This window comes from Amphiura filiformis, chromosome 6, assembly GCF_039555335.1.
Source record: "Amphiura filiformis chromosome 6, Afil_fr2py, whole genome shotgun sequence".
Classification (NCBI taxonomy): domain Eukaryota; kingdom Metazoa; phylum Echinodermata; class Ophiuroidea; order Amphilepidida; family Amphiuridae; genus Amphiura; species Amphiura filiformis.
In genome coordinates, this window is record NC_092633.1 from 4,835,747 (window position 1) to 4,851,393 (window position 15,647).

The window sequence follows — 15,647 nt, forward strand, 5'->3', positions numbered from 1 at the left end:
GGCATTTTTAGGAACCCAACTTTGAAAATAAAGTTTGGCCATACAAACCTGGACTGCTAAATGTATTACTCAATCACTAATACTGTATCCATTCTTTATGAACAATTATTTATACTTTATTATTGCATATGACTAATGCACATACATGACATACATAACATCTACCATCAATACAATTCCTCATGAACAAATAGTAACACAACGCCTGCCCTCCAAGTCCATATTCAAAGGTGTAACACTTGATCAGTCTGAAAACTCAAAATGGCCAAATTTCAAGAACATTTTAAGCAATTGTTACCCCTATTTTGCACTAAATCATGTATAATTAATGGAAATTTTGGTTGAAAAACCACCTCTATTTTCACAATTTCGAGAACACTTTTCAAGAAACTAACCATATTTGGGCATATCACGAACATTATTAAAAGATGACATTTTGCCGGCAGTTTAATGAAAACCCTATGAAACAAAACTATCTAAAAAATCCTCGCGGGAAAAAAACAAACCCACAGAAATTGTGAAAAAGGAGCCACGATAGTTACCCAATTTTTTATTTTGAGTATTTTCTTGCTGAAAAATACCTATTTTTATGATTTCACAAACATTAAATGTTCTCGGGTGCGATCTGCTCTAAAAAAATACCCCTTTTTTTCGCGAAATTTAGAACGATCATGCGTACACATGCTCAATGTTGACTTGGAGGACTAGGAACACAACATCCATGTCCATATGTACAAAAGATCATCTAACACATTCTCAACAAAATGTACTGAATGTTATCTCTGCAGCACCACATTGAATCAAAGAAGATTATCACCACAATGCATCATGCTTTTGCAAAAACACCCTAAAACTAGTTCCTGATGCATACAAGTTCCCAATGAACATGTGCATGCAGGAAGACTTTAAAGCACAAGATTTTGGAAACATCTTCCACAGGGGGAGTATGAATTTCAAATGGAACGAACATATTAGCAGCTCCATTTGAAACTCAGGGGAAGATTCAGGTTGAATCTTTAACAGAGGGTGTATGAAATTCAAATGGAGCTGCCTAATGTGCTCATTCCATCTGAAATTCATACTCCCCCTGTGAAAGATATTTCCAAAATCTTCCACAGGGGGAGTGTGGATTATAAATGGAATAGCCCAATATACCATCAACCTGTTAGGGTTTGGATGGTGCTTATGAGTAACTGGAGGATTCATATCGTCGGCAGAGTGCTACACTATCGTAAGTGCAGTAGAATGTAATAGCTGCCTTTTGTTAAGTGTTGATGTTCTGTTTTACTTGCCTGATGGCCACTAAGCTAACCCCAAGATATCACCTTTACATGTAGTTGGGTGTTTTTCTAGGTTATTGGTTAAAAATAAGTACATTTATTGAAATGTTGCAAATGGCAGCTATAACATTCTATTGCACTTTATACGATAGTGTAGGACTCTGCCGACGATATACTTGGTTCAAAAATTAAGAAAGTAAGACAAAATAAGGTTATGACATTTGAAATGAAAATGGGAACCAGCCATTTGTTGCCACTGAGATCAACCTAGCTTCTCTTTTGATGTTCACTGATGTAGACCACGACCGTCAGCACATGCACAAATCCATTTGAGTGTGAAATTGGTTATTTGCTCATAAAAGAAAATTTGAAGATCCTTTCCTGGCACATGTGTGTATAAAAGATATGTGACATGAACAAGGGGAATGAGTCACACTTCGGCAATTTTCCATTAGAAGTTTTTTATTTACACTATTTTCTGGCAGTTTACGAATGCTACCTTTTGATGGAAACCCCATCAAAATCGGACATCTGGTTACAGAGTTGTGAGCAATTTATCAATGGCAGAAAGCAATATAAACCAAAAGAATTTGAACACTGCTTTTCCCAATATCTGAAAAACAATATTAGCAACATCCGACTCATTCCCCTTGATCATGTCACATACCGGGGTCACATATGTCATGGTTTGGTCTGGTTGAAAAAGGTCACCTTTCACAAAAGTGTCATGTACAATGTATGTGTGAATTCTGGGATGCTGTGAGAATCTTCTTTGACTTGAACTTTACAAAGAGTTGCTAATCACTATGCATCCAAGTCTCTCCTGATATGGAATTTATTGAGCTTTCTTTGAGGTGTAGTATCGATTTCATTGTCATCGTCCCCAAATTCAAAGTCGTTGTCATCAATGTTCTTATGTCTAATGATATCATTTAGCACTTTGTCCATTCGTGCTACCCTCTTCTTTCCACTGCCTTGGGCTTTAGCTTTACCTGTAGTGTACAATGTAAACCAAAACAGTGTCAATAATTTGAAGATGGGCAAATCAACATTGGAAAGTGAGACATTTCGTTCACATTATCTATATTTCATGTATGTTGCCTGAAAAAGGCAAGTATCATTTAGGGATTCAATCATGTTTCACCATTGTTCATCACCATTTAACAATGATGCGACTGCATCGTCTGCATGGTTTACTTCACGAGGGCAGCTTAAGTTGCCTGAGAAAACCACATAGACGTGTGGGACATGAATTGTTAAACGGTGATGAGCAACGGTGAAACATGATTGAATCCCTTTCAACAACGAAAACAAGCTAAAGTTCATCAAATTCACATGATTATTTCATGAGGAATGTCAGTTACTCATTGCCACTCAACGTTACAAGATCGGTGATTTCTCTGTTGGTATCAGCAATAAAACTACAGAATAAAACAACAATGTTTAGCCGCTACTGCCAACTGAATTCAACATGTAAATAATACAAGTTCCAGGCATGACAAATTTTACACGCTCACACGTAATGCGTATGCACACTGGATTTTATACTGGAAAAGTGTTGATTCATCACCGATTAACAATGTTTGGTTCCTGTACAAAGGTACATGCATTAAGTTTTGTTAGGGCTCGTATTGAAATACCCTACCATGTTTTCACACAGAAAGAAGGCAGGATTCCCCTCGCTAAGCGCGCGCCTCAGGAAAGCTCGGTCATAAAACGGATGGATTATATGCATCACTGATACACCCTGCCCAGGATTTTAACAAAAGAAGGCTAGCACAGGAAAGCTGCAGGATGGCGCACACCTTCCTGTGTAAGGGAATTTGAATATGAGCCCTTACCTGGAGAGATTTGATCATGTCTCACCTCCTTTTTCAACCAAATCGACGGTAATAACTCTTGTAGTGAGGGATCAACATTTAAGGTGGTTTTAAATGCAAATTAAAGATCTATGGATCGTTTTTATCTTTGGCACAGAAGAAGATAATAATTTTTTAAAAATTTTCGGCAGTGTTTTCAGCACCCTATCTCTTCTGATTATTGCTCTCCAGGGACCGAGAAATTTCAGACCTGGATACTGCCCTCATACGGTTGAAATTGCACATGTCCAAATAAATAAAAAGTGTCAAATCGTTCAAGAACATCACAAATGACCTCTGCTGATTTTCCCGTAAAAAGCTGGTAAGTAATATGGAATCTGTGGCCAAAAAACGGAAAATTTCACTTTGACCCCCCCCCCCACCCCAGGGGGAATTCCACTGGGTTTTTTTTACGGGAAAATCAGTGGAGGTGTGCAGGAACATGACTGAGTATACTTTTACTGGGACAAATGAAGTGATTTGCGAAAAAACAGGAAAAAAACAACTTTCAATGTGATTGGTCAGAAGCCAATAGCGACTGCTTGGTTACCATGGCAACGGTTTTATTACCTTCATAACATGGCCAACATATCCCTACATAAGTACAAACTCACTTGAGATTGTATCATGAAAGGTTTTGGAGATATTTGCCAAAATGTTGGAATTCATGATTTAAACCTTGCCTTTGACACCACCTTAACCACAAGTTGCCTCAGGCAAAACTCACTTCCTGGGAACTAAATACCACACAAGGTCATTTTTATGTAACTCATTGACCCATTTGTGTTATATACTGGCTGTAGCTATTACATCCTTGTGATCTGGTCAACTCATTGATAGATACGAACCTCAGGATGGAATTCAATTTTTGATCAATTCTCTCCAGGCAGTGAAACATAATGTGTATTGGAAGAGTTGTTGAATCATGTTTCAATAACTCTTCCTATACCTTTGTACAGGAGTCAACCGTTGTTAATCTGTGATGAATCCACAGTCCAGTAGTAGATACGCGAACGCAAGGTTTTGAGTACGCATTACGCATGAGCGCGTAAAATTCATCATGCCTGGAACGTATGCGTAAACATGAACTCTCTTATGTTGGCGGTAGTTGCTAAATATTATCGCTTTATTCTTTAGTTTTATTGCCGATATCAACAGAAAATACTGTGATCTTCTTGTAAGGTTGAGAGGCAATGACAAATGGACATTCCGAATGAAATAATCATGTGAATTCGACATCTTTAGCTTGTTTCGTTGTTGAAAGGGATTCAATCATGGTTCACCGTTGTTCATCACCGATTAACAACTCGCGTCCGGCACATCTGCGCGGTTTACTTCCACTCAGCCGTCGCGGACGCATCGTTGTTAATCGGTGATGAACAACGGTGAAACATGATTGAATCCCTAAATGTTCTTCTTGAAATCACATACAAATTGTGTCAAAGTGATATAAAGTGATATGGAAGACAAGTAGAAATACTGAACTTAAAATTGACTTCACCTGCAAAGTACCCCCTTTTGATGTCCTGCATCATGTACATTTGTATGCCTCAAATTATGTATATTTTATTTCCAAATCAATGCAGTGCAGAGTAGGCTAGATATGAAAATTGATAGCTTACAAACATTTATGGACCAATTTTCACAGGATATTAGTGATTTCAAATTGTTTGTAAACAAACTGTATGAGAACAAATCTTATCATCATTTTTTGCTTTGAAATGCAATTTTTCAGGATTTTTCAAACAAATAAATTTAAAAAAAATGTGGTAAAATTGCTCACAAAACGAAATGTGCTCGGCCAACAGGAATAGGAACTTATTATTATTATTAACTTACTAGGAGTCCTTCTTGGAGTAACTTTTGCAACTGGATCTGGAACATCAAAATCAAATGCAGTAGGCTCCTCTTCCTCTCTGAAAATGAACAAAATAATTGAACATTTTAACCAAATGCACCATTTGCATTTATTCTTAATTTTAATTACCGTACTGACGCGAGTATAGTCCCACCTTCGAGTAAAGTCCCACCCCGAAATTAGGAGTGTCCCAGGACCTAGACCTAAATGCTAGGATCATTCATGGTTGACCTAAAAAAAAAAAAAAATGTTCAAATTCAATGCATTTTGAAATTATTTTACATGAATACAAATTATCAATTTTCATATTAAAAATACAAAACATCTTGAATTTTTTTTTAAGGTCAACCATGAATGATCCTAGCATTTAGGTCTAGGTCCAGAGACACTACAAAACCGAAAAAATAAAAATTCGAGTATAGTCCCACCCCCCAATTTTGAAAAATGTTCACCCAAAAACGGGGTGGGACTATACTCGTGTCAGTACGGTACATTATTTTACCAAGTTTAAGCTCAATCGACCAGCAACATGATAGCGATACTGTTTGACCCCACCCCATGTGACCTTTGTCCCCGGATGACATCAGTTTGAATACCTTCGACCTATTTTAGACATGTTCCCCTCATTACTAATTTCAACAAAATGTAGTTTTTATACTCATCCTATATCCCTCTATCTCAGATGTGAAATTTGCAAAATTTGGATCAAAAGTGAACATTTGCTTTGGTATTTATTTAATTCAAATTCATTACCATTATTTTACCAAGTTTAAGTCCATTCAGCCAGCACCACAATAGCGATATTGTTTGACCCTGTTAACCCAATGTGACCTTTGACCTTGATAACTTGACTACAGTCTATACATATCTACCTCCAGTCAGCAGCACTAGCTTTGAAGTTCAGTGTGTGCTGCATTGGCTTAGCATTGTTTCTTGCGTGTACATATGCGCCACTTTGATTGCACATGTATAAGTATGTACACGCACCAAGTAACACTAGGCTAACATAGAACACGCTGAACTTCAAAGCTAGTGCAGCTGACTGGAGGTAGATATTTAGACTATATAGAACCTTTAATTCACCCTGATTTGGCTACTTGCCACATTTGGATGTGCCCTACACCTGTTGACCACACTGGACTAAATATTGTCTCAAATTTAGAGATGTCATGTTCCAGCAATTGATAACAAAAAACTTGCATTTTAATGAAAACGGAAAAAGATTGGCAGATCCCGATCAGGGTTGTCACTCGACTGAATTTAGTGCCGGCTAAATTTTCATGTTATTTCAATTCGTCCAAAATACTCTCAATCTCATGAATTAATTGTCCAGTTATTTTGAAAGGTAAGTCCTCATATTCCCTTGAGTGCCGGTTGGTCAGCCCGAGTGCTGGTTACTACTGACCGGCACAGACCAGTGCAGTGAACAACCCTGATCCCGATGCAACTCAGGCCGGCCCGATTTCTCACTTGCCAATGTGGATCAGCCAACACTATCAAATATTTTCAAAATAATTGAAATCTTACTTTTGTTCTTCTTCCTCTGGTTTCTCCTCTGGTTGTGCCTCAACCTCTGTCTGTGTTTCTTCTTTCTCTACTTCAGGTTCCCTCCTTCCTGGACATTTCCATTCCAGTTCCAATACCCCTTGTTTGTCTAGTTTCTCAAATAGTTCAATAATAATGTTAGCAGGTGGCTCAAACACGCCACTCCTTGTGGAGCTTTCAGTTGTCTTGTTTTCTTCCTCATCACTTGCAAAGATCTCCCAATCATCAGGGTTCTCCTGAGTATGTTCTGAGTTGTTCTTGCATTTGTCCTCTACCATGTCTACAGCTGGCATTTCAATGTCTGTTGTGGGAAGCTTGGTGATGGGAGCTAGAGGGGCAGAAATAGGGCCAGGAGCAGCTGGCATTTCAATGTCTGTTGTGGGAAGCTTGGTGATGGGAGCTAGAGGGGCAGAAATAGGGCCAGGAGAAGAAATAGGGCCAGGAAAAGAAACAGGACCAGGAGCAGAAACAGGACCAGGAGCAGAAACAGGAGTAGGAACAGAAACAGACGTAGGAGCTGAAACAGATGTAAGAGCAGAAACATGTACAGGAGCAGAAACTGGTGTAGGAACAGAAACAGTTGTAGGTGTAGGAGCAGGTGTAGGAGCAGAAACAGGTGTATGTGTAGGAGCAGAAACAGGTGTATGTGTAGGAGCAGAAACAGGTGTATGTGTAGGAGCAGAAACAGGTGTATGTGTAGGAGCAGAAACAGGTGTATGTGTAGGAGCAGAAACAGGGCCAGGAGCAGAAACAGGTGCATGCGCAGAAACCAGTTTAGGGGTAGAAACATGTGGAGCAGAAACAGTGCCAGGAGCAGAAACAGGAGTAGGAGCAGAAACAGGAGTAGGAGCAGAAACTGGAGTAGGAGCAGAAACAGGAGTAGGAGCAGAAATGGGAGTAGGAGCAGAAACAGGAGTAAGAGCAGACAGAGTTACTGGTGGTGTGGGTATAGGTGCAGGTACAGGTGTAGTTACAGATGATGTTGAAGCAACAACCACAGGCGCAGAATCATTTACTTTTGTTTCTTGCACTACAGGAGGTTTGTGTTCATTTGCACCGCTTTCACTCGCTAGTTTACCATAACTCCCTAATGTCAGTTGTGCAGATTGTTCAACTTTATCACTGCTCACCGCCTTTTCTCCTGCCTGAGTTGACATTTCCGGATCATCTTCTGTTACGCCCTCCTTGGTGATAGTCTTTGCATCATCATCATTGTCTGTTGTGTCCATTGGTTCACAAGTTTCCTGAGATGGTTGCGATTCTGGTATGCATTTGATACTATCATCATCAACTTCTGCGTTAGTGTCAACATCCATCAAGGTTTCTTCCACAAACTGTGTGTTGTTGGTATCCATGCTTTCATCCTCTTTAGGAATCTCTTGTCCTTTTCCATCTGTGGTATTACCAACAGACACAGTAGGTCCTGAATCTTTTGCAACCTCTGGAGGTTTTTTTTCTGTGCTAATTACAGCAGCTGTACTTGAACTAACAGCAGTAGCTGTACTTGTGCTGACAAGAGCTGCTGTACTTGTGGTGACAGGAACTGCTGTACTTGTACTGACAGCAACTGCTGTACTTGTACTGACAGCAGCTGCTGTACTTGTACTGACAGCAGCTGCTGTACTTGTACTGACAGCAGCTGCTGTACTTGTACTGACAGCAGCTGCTGTACTTGTACTGACAGCAGCTGCTGTACTTGTACTGACAGCAACCGCTGTACTTGTACTGACAGCAACTGCTGTACTTGTACTGACAGCAGCTGTACTAACAGCAGCAGTTGCTGTACTTGTACTGACAGCAGCTGTTGTACTTGCACTGACAGCAGGAGTACTACACAAACTGACAGCACTGGGAGTCACAGTGACAACACTGTCACTTTCTGTTTTGCTAATCATCTTGTCTTCAGACTGCTTTTCTTCATTTTCTCTGCCAGAAATATCATCTTTTGTGTCCATCTTAGCAGCCTCATCTTGCTTGGCTTCCTCTTTCTTTTCCTCTTGCGCAGACATTGTACTCTTTTAATGATCGAGTGGTTAATCAATTTTACTTCACCAAGACATTTTACTGTTCAATATGATGCATCTGAATCTGAAAGAGAAGAGATAAGAGAGAGAGAGAGAGAGTAACGACTGTAATCAATTACAAAAGTAGTGTAGCCAGCTGGGGGGCAGATGATGTAGCTTTTGAATTTTTATATCGTACATCAAGTGCCTGTGCTACGAGAAAGTTTTGTAGTTTGCGTCACAGATTTTGCATTCAGCTCTTTTACATCAAAAATTGCGATAAAACTGTTCAATTAAATAAAAGTATGTTTCAGACCTGCCAACGTTTGAGATCACAAAACTGTATTCTGAAACCCCAAAAGTCACATTTTCCAAAAATATCAAGCGTTGACAAGCTTACATACAATGTTATACGATCCACTGTACGGATGAGCGATGCTGAAAATACACACTACAAATTGCACATCGTGCATGATTTTCTCCCTTCTGAGACGACTGCAGGGGCAGGGTTCAGTTTTTGCCCGCAAAGTGGCAAAAACTGTTTTTGCTTGGTTTAAGGGGGTACTACACCCCTGGCCAATTTTGTGCCTATTTTGCATTTTTCTCAAAACTTATAGCGCATTGGTGACAGGTAAGATATTATAGGGGCAAGGACTACAACTACACTGTACTGCACTGAAAATTCAGCAACTCAAGGCAAGTAGTTATTGATTTATTGCTCAAATATTGGTTTTCCCTCATTTTTGACTGTAACTCCACAACTGTTGTCTGTGCTGAAATAAAATTTCCAGTGCAGTAGTTGTAGTCCTTGCCCCTATAATATAAATATCTTACTTGTCACCAATGCTTTATAATTTTTGAGAAAAATGCAAAAATATGCACAAAATTAGGCAGGGGTGTAGTACCCCCTTAACCAAGTCATATGCAGTCAGTCAAATATCAAAAAGATACACAGAAAGCTCATAACTAACATACAATTTTTGATAAATCATTCAACATATTTTTTGTCTCGTCAAGTCCTTAAAATGAAAAAGTTTTGGAGTTGATATGCTACATTGCAGTTAAATGCACTAATGATCTGAGCAATGAAAACACATGCCTTTAATTTCTTTATGTTTTACTTAAAATGACAAAATCTGGCCTTGTTACATTTAGGAAATTATTTTTGTAACTTAATAATTTAATAATTAATAGATTTAAAAAAAAGTGAACTATTCATCACTTTTTTAATCAGTAGACCATGATCCAGAAAATACTGTTTCCCAACCAAGCTCCGCTATCATCTTGGTGACGCTTGCTTCCCTCTTGTAGTTCCTCATGCAGAAGCGAGCTGCTTTTCTCTGAACCCCTTCTATTTTCTTGATTTGTCCCGCTTTGTAGGGATCCCATGCACAGCTTGCATATTCAAGTTTGGGTCGAACTAAGGTGATATAAGCAGTTGTCTTTACCTCCTTTGGGCAGAACCACAGATTTCTTCTAATCATGCCCATAGTACGATTTGCCTTTTTCACTGTGTTGTCTACTTGTTCAGCCCAATTTAGCTTGTCATCAAGCTGTACTCCTAAGTATGGATGAGAGTTAGGAACCTGGAGTTTTTGGCCACAGAAGATGTAGTCCCTGTGTGGAGGTTGCTTTTTATGCGATATCTCCATAATGGAACACTTGGTGGGATTGAAACTCATCTTCCATGTTGACTGCCATTTCTCAAGCTGTTTAAGGTCATCTTGCAAGGAATCCATGTCTTCCTCTGAGGAGATATTTGAGTACACCAAACAGTCGTCAGCGAAGAGACGGACATTATTTTGTATATTATCTGGGAGATCATTTATGAACAGAAGAAAGAGCAGCGGGCTCAAAACTTTCCCCTGCGGTACCCCTGACAGGTCTGGTTTCGGAGTTGACAAATTTCCCTCGCATGCTACTCTCTGGGTGCGTGTGGTAAGAAAATTCTTCATCCAGTCCAGCAAATTTCCTCTTATGCCATAATGATTTAGTTTGCCCAGTAGTCGCTCATGCGGCACCTTGTCAAACGCCTTGGAGAAATCTAAGATAGCCATGTGGATAGTCTCACCTTTCTCCAAGGTTCTGGCAATGTCATCCACTGTCAATATCAGCTGAGTTTCAGTAGATCGTTTGCTTCTAAAACCATGTTGTGAATCCACAAGTATGTTGAATTTTTCCAAATGCTTCATAACATGGGAATGGATGATGTGTTCCATTATTTTACAAACAACACTGGTTAGGGAGACAGGACGGTAGTTTTCAGGAGCAGCTTTGTCCCTTTCTTAAATACACCGCAGATATTCGCTTCTCTCCACTGCCTTGGTAATACTCCCTGGTTTACAGAAGTTTGGAATAGGTCTGTGAGAATGGGTGCTAGTTCTGCTGCAAACATCTTAAGAAACCACGGTGGTATTTCATCGGGGCCTGGCGCTTTGTTTGGTAAAAGGTCTTGCAGTTGTTTAAGCACGCCCTTTTCAAAGATGACAAGCTCGGGTACATCGGGGATGTTTTCCCGCTCAGTGTTGGAATATCTGTGTCGTCCTCCGATGTGAACACACTCGAAAATTGGTTGTTTAATGCTTCAGCTTTCCCTCTCCATCGCTGATAATTTTATTATCGACTTTCAGGTCTGAAACACCTGTTTCATTGTTACCAAGTCACTTTAGATATGACCAGAATTGTTTAACATTTTCTTTCATGGCAGTAGTGAGATTGTTTGACACAAACTCCCGTTCGAAACTTCCAGGGCTTTCTTAAGCTCTTTCTGACTTACAACAAACTTGTTCCAGTCCTCTGTCTTCTGGGTCTCTTTAGCTTTATTGAAAGCTCGTTGTTTCTTACGCCGGAGTCTGTGGTGGGTTCTATTGAACCATGGTAAACTATTCTGTTTAGCTGCAGTCTTTTTTCGGGATATGTCTTTCCATAACCACTTTGATCTTGTTTTCCAGTGCATCCCATTTATCTTGCACAGAGGCATTACTTAGGCTGAAGTACTCGTCTTTGAAGGTCAGAAATTCTTTACTGATGGACTATGTGTCAGCTTTACGACGGACATAATATCTGCGCCTGGGTTGTCTTTTCCACTTAGCCCTCAGGTCGAAATGGACGAGAACAATATAGTGGTCGCTAATCCCTGGTACCACAGTAGTCTCCTTTATCAGACTTGCATTGTTTGTAAACACCAGATCCAGAATACTTTTCTTCCTAGTTGGTTCCTTGACATGTTGCTCCAGCCCAAATTCTGTTATGGTCTCTAGCAAAAGTTCAGCTGTTTCTTTGGAAGCAGGATGGTTTTTGATGACAGTACCCTCTTTCCAATCCATGTTTGGCTGATTGAAATCCCCAGTCAAAATTATGTTGTACCCTTTAGCCTTGCTATTTATCTTCCCAAGGGATTCACCTAAGTCAATAACTGTCTCTCTATCGTCGTGTCTTGGTTTGTAACATGTTCCCAGAAGAAGTGAGCGTCGGCCCTGTAGCTCGAGTTGATTCCACATTATTTCACTGTCCACCACGAATTCTGATTTCTGAGTCATGATCAGATCTTTTTTACAGGCAATAAGTATGCCTCCATGACCACGTCCCTTTCTGTCTCTTCTGAAGACATCATAGGAGTCTGGAAATATTTCAGAAGTGTTGATGTCAGCTGTTAGCCATGTTTCCGTACTTTGGATAATGTCAGGGTTATATTGTTCAATAAGGATTTTTGTTTCACAAGTCTTGTTTGTAATACTTTGAAAATTGATTAACATGATGCGCAAAGAGTCTCTGCTGTTTTTCTTCTTCTGCGTTTTGTTTTGTTTTCTGGATCGATCAACGTCCACCGGGTCTTGGGTCTCAAAACCTTGAGTTTCCTCTTCATTTCCATCTTGGTCTTCTAAAACTGAAAATTGGTTACTGGTATTACATCCAGATCCATTGAAGATTGTGTCTGAAAAGTTCATGACGTCACAAATCGGACAAACCCAAAGGCATGAATTGAAGTCAGCACGGTCCACGGAGTCCGTCTTAATAGGCATACTGACTTTGGTGACAAAATGTGATGGGCCCTACATATCGGTGGGCCTACATATCGGCGGGCCCGCCGTAATTTTCACATGCTTTTGGGCAGAGGACCCGCCTTCAAGCAAAATAATCACAGACAGGTAATATATTGACCCCACTGCGATAGGCATGGCCCTACCCCAGGGGCCTAGTACTATACGTGCAATTCAACCTTTTTTTTTCTCCTTTTTCCCTCTTTCTCTTCTCTCCTTTCCTCTTTTTTTTTTTTTTGGAGGAGGGCCGGGGGGGGGGCGGCCCCCTCTGAATCCGCGCCTGCCCTACTACGCATAAAAAATGCTTAAATCCAACACTGGCCATGTTAAACGAGAGGACCAATACCTAGAATTTAATTTGATTTTTATTATAATTTATCGGCATTCCTGATTTATAATGGTGTTTTTCTTTTTCAATGCCATCGGGATGGAAGCTTAAACATGCATGTATGTCGAATTCAACAACCCCACAAAGCAGGCAGATTAGGCAACATATTTATACACTGATAAGCTTATGCAACATGAAATTCCTCTGCACTATAAAAATACGAATATACTTACTATTTTTTATGATGCTTCAGAAGAACACAAACATTCTCTTTTACAGTAAAATGAGAGAAAATCAATGAGCACTAAAAAATTCGTCGGCTTCTCGCTGCCTCATTACTGGAGAATAGATGCAAAACAAACGAGCATGAAAATTGTAAACACGAAATTCTGCCCTCTGATTGGTTGATTACGTTAATGGTACCAAATTCGGAAAGAAAACAGCAAGGGAGATCAAGGGAGGATTTTACATTAATTTATTCTTCATCGTAAGCATTCACGGTTCTGTTACTTCGCAGCTAGATACAGAAGTAAGTGATCTTTCATACTGTACCTGTGACTTTGGCCACGAGTCCCACACATTGAAGATTAGCGCTAGTTAATCTTCATCATGTGTTTCAATTGCAATCAATCAAATGTAATTGTAAGCTTAAAGTTGTTTTCTTTAAACTTCCGTGGTCGTGCCTGTGCGTATCGCGTACACGAGCGTAAACACAAAAGCAATAAACAATCACGCTGATTGGCTGATCAATGCACTTGACAACAAGCCGGCTGACCCATTGGTCTTCGGCGCGGCGCGTAGTAGGCGACCTTGTCACTTCTACGCGATCGCAATTCACCAGCGCATACCCGGACCACGGAAGTTTAAAGAAAACAACTTTACCTGATTCGTTGCTCTTGCTGTTCAGAACACAATCATGTCAGAAATTAATATTTTGTTCTGGGTCTGATTATTCGGTTCACATGTTTCATGAATCATGCACTTATTAATAATCGTTTATTTCAGAAAACCAAGTATTTTACATGGTCAAATGGGATTAAAGGCTAAGCTAAATTTGTAATTTAACTAAGACTAAGTAGGTATGCCCGATGAATTCAAATTTGCCATCAAACTGCATCATTAAATATGTCAAATTAAAGCCAACACTGAAAACCTTTTTGTCATAGCACTTTCTGTAGCAAAGTTACATCTACATAGTCAAAGATTAATGCTGGTTTCATGGCCCTGCCGCTTGCCGCTGAACGGCGTGGCGCACGCATATTGCAGACAAACGGACACAATCAAGGGCCAAGGCTTGTCATTGGTTGAAGCGGCAGGCGGCAGGAAAGTATGCTGGAGGCTTGACTTTCATCAAAAAGATTCAGGTAGCAAAATTCCCAAAAAAAGCACTTCAGGGGTGTTTCTAGATCTTAGTCTCATGACGATAGCAGCTTTTTTTTTAATGGAACTGCTATCAAAATCCTCTGAAATTCCATGTGCGAGTCTCTCATCACCAAAAAAAATCATATATTTGGGTCAAGTGAAGTATAGACAACATGTAGGTTTCCTTGAGCAAGCGGTTCTTTTAAATTTCAATGTAAATTTGTATTGCCGGTTTAGGCCATTTTGGCTGACTAGCAAATGTGTTAACTGACGTTTCTCTCTCATACCTAATTTAAGGAGGCTGTGTACTCTCAGACATGCATGTACATGTAGTAAAAGTGTCATAACTTTGTAATTATTCGCGCAAGACATATAAAAGTAGGCCTACGGTATACATTTTTATAAAGGCAAGACATCAATAAATCTTAATATAAATACAGATTTGGGGTAAAAACAACAATTATGAAGAAAATCACAAAAAGTGAGTTTTAAATAACAATCATGCAGAACATTGAAATAATTATTATTGGCACCAATTTGTTAAAAATAGGTCTTTTATAGTATCTCCTATCTTAAATTATAAACATAAACAATGTCCACATGGCTAGGTTAAGTTCACTTCTACTACTAGTCTACCCTGGTATCCCAAAGGTATAGTTGAAATAATTGGAAAGAGCAAGGGTCAAAAATCTGTATATTTTTAATGCTCAAATATTTAGATGAATTCTTCCACTAGTTGTCAAGGTTTTCTAGATAGTTTTTGAAGGGGTTTAAAAATTTTGCACAACAAATTTTCTTTCTGGTTTAGTACTAGTAATTTGCACAATAATGAATTATTTTCAGATTTCACATCTCAAATGCGGCACAAAATTCATAACGCGGGCGGCGGACGCTAAACTCAGAATCAAGTTTCAAGTGCCTTATCAGCTAAAACGGAGCCATTTGACCACTAGGTTTTTGTGAAATCAGTGCTTCCGTGGTGTTTCCATTAAGGCTGGCATTTTCGGTCGGGTAAACGGGTACCCGCCCAAGATTACATTACCCGGGCAAGGGTAGCGCTAAGTTGCTTTTTGGGGTCCCGGACCCACCAAAATAGAGTTGGGACCCCCTGTTTTTAAATTTTCTGCAAGTTCAGGGGTCCCTACAGACCCCCAGTTTTTCAATCTAGCGCTATTGCAGACATACTATTTATACTGCATTTGTGCAACTGGGACTCCCAAACTCTACTCCGGACCCCCTACTTTTTAATTTTTTGCAAGTTATATAGAAATACCCTCCCCGGGTACCCGAAATTCCAAAAAAAAATTTTTTTAAGTTTTTTATTTTTTCGGTTTTGTAGTGTCCCTGGACCTAGACCTAAATGCTAGGATCA

General features: G+C 39.6%; 2 protein-coding genes across 2 annotated transcripts in view; one reads left to right on the top strand and one right to left on the bottom strand.

The window, feature by feature from the left end:
- Positions 1-13,257, bottom strand: LOC140154856 (uncharacterized). The gene is made up of 4 exons (XM_072177504.1): positions 13,147-13,257; positions 6,525-8,630; positions 4,979-5,055; positions 1-2,272 (listed from the first exon to the last, which is right to left on the bottom strand). Exons 2-4 carry the CDS (start codon positions 8,549-8,551, stop codon positions 2,085-2,087), a joined length of 2,292 nt encoding a protein of 763 aa, XP_072033605.1. The 5' UTR covers positions 8,552-8,630; positions 13,147-13,257; the 3' UTR covers positions 1-2,084.
- A 65-nt stretch (positions 13,258-13,322) lies between these two features.
- Positions 13,323-15,647, top strand: part of LOC140154857 (kinesin-like protein KIF22-B) — a 44,524-nt gene continuing 42,199 nt past the window's right edge. The window contains exon 1 of the mRNA XM_072177505.1: positions 13,323-13,442. The gene's annotated coding sequence lies outside the window, so the exon portion shown is untranslated. The remainder of the gene's footprint in view (positions 13,443-15,647) is intronic.

What these genes read in the sequence shown, in the direction of transcription:
- LOC140154856 (XM_072177504.1), bottom strand. Translation starts at nt 8,551, where the DNA reads ATGTCTGCGCAAGAGGAAAAGAAAGAGGAAGCCAAGCAAGATGAGGCT. An exon ending in CCAGAGGAAGAAGAACAAAA is followed by an intron (nt 5,056 to 6,524) that starts GTAAGATTTCAA and finishes GTTCATTTTCAG; the next exon opens with AGAGGAAGAGGAGCCTACTG. An exon ending in TACTCCAAGAAGGACTCCTA is followed by an intron (nt 2,273 to 4,978) that starts GTAAGTTAATAA and finishes TGTACACTACAG; the next exon opens with GTAAAGCTAAAGCCCAAGGC.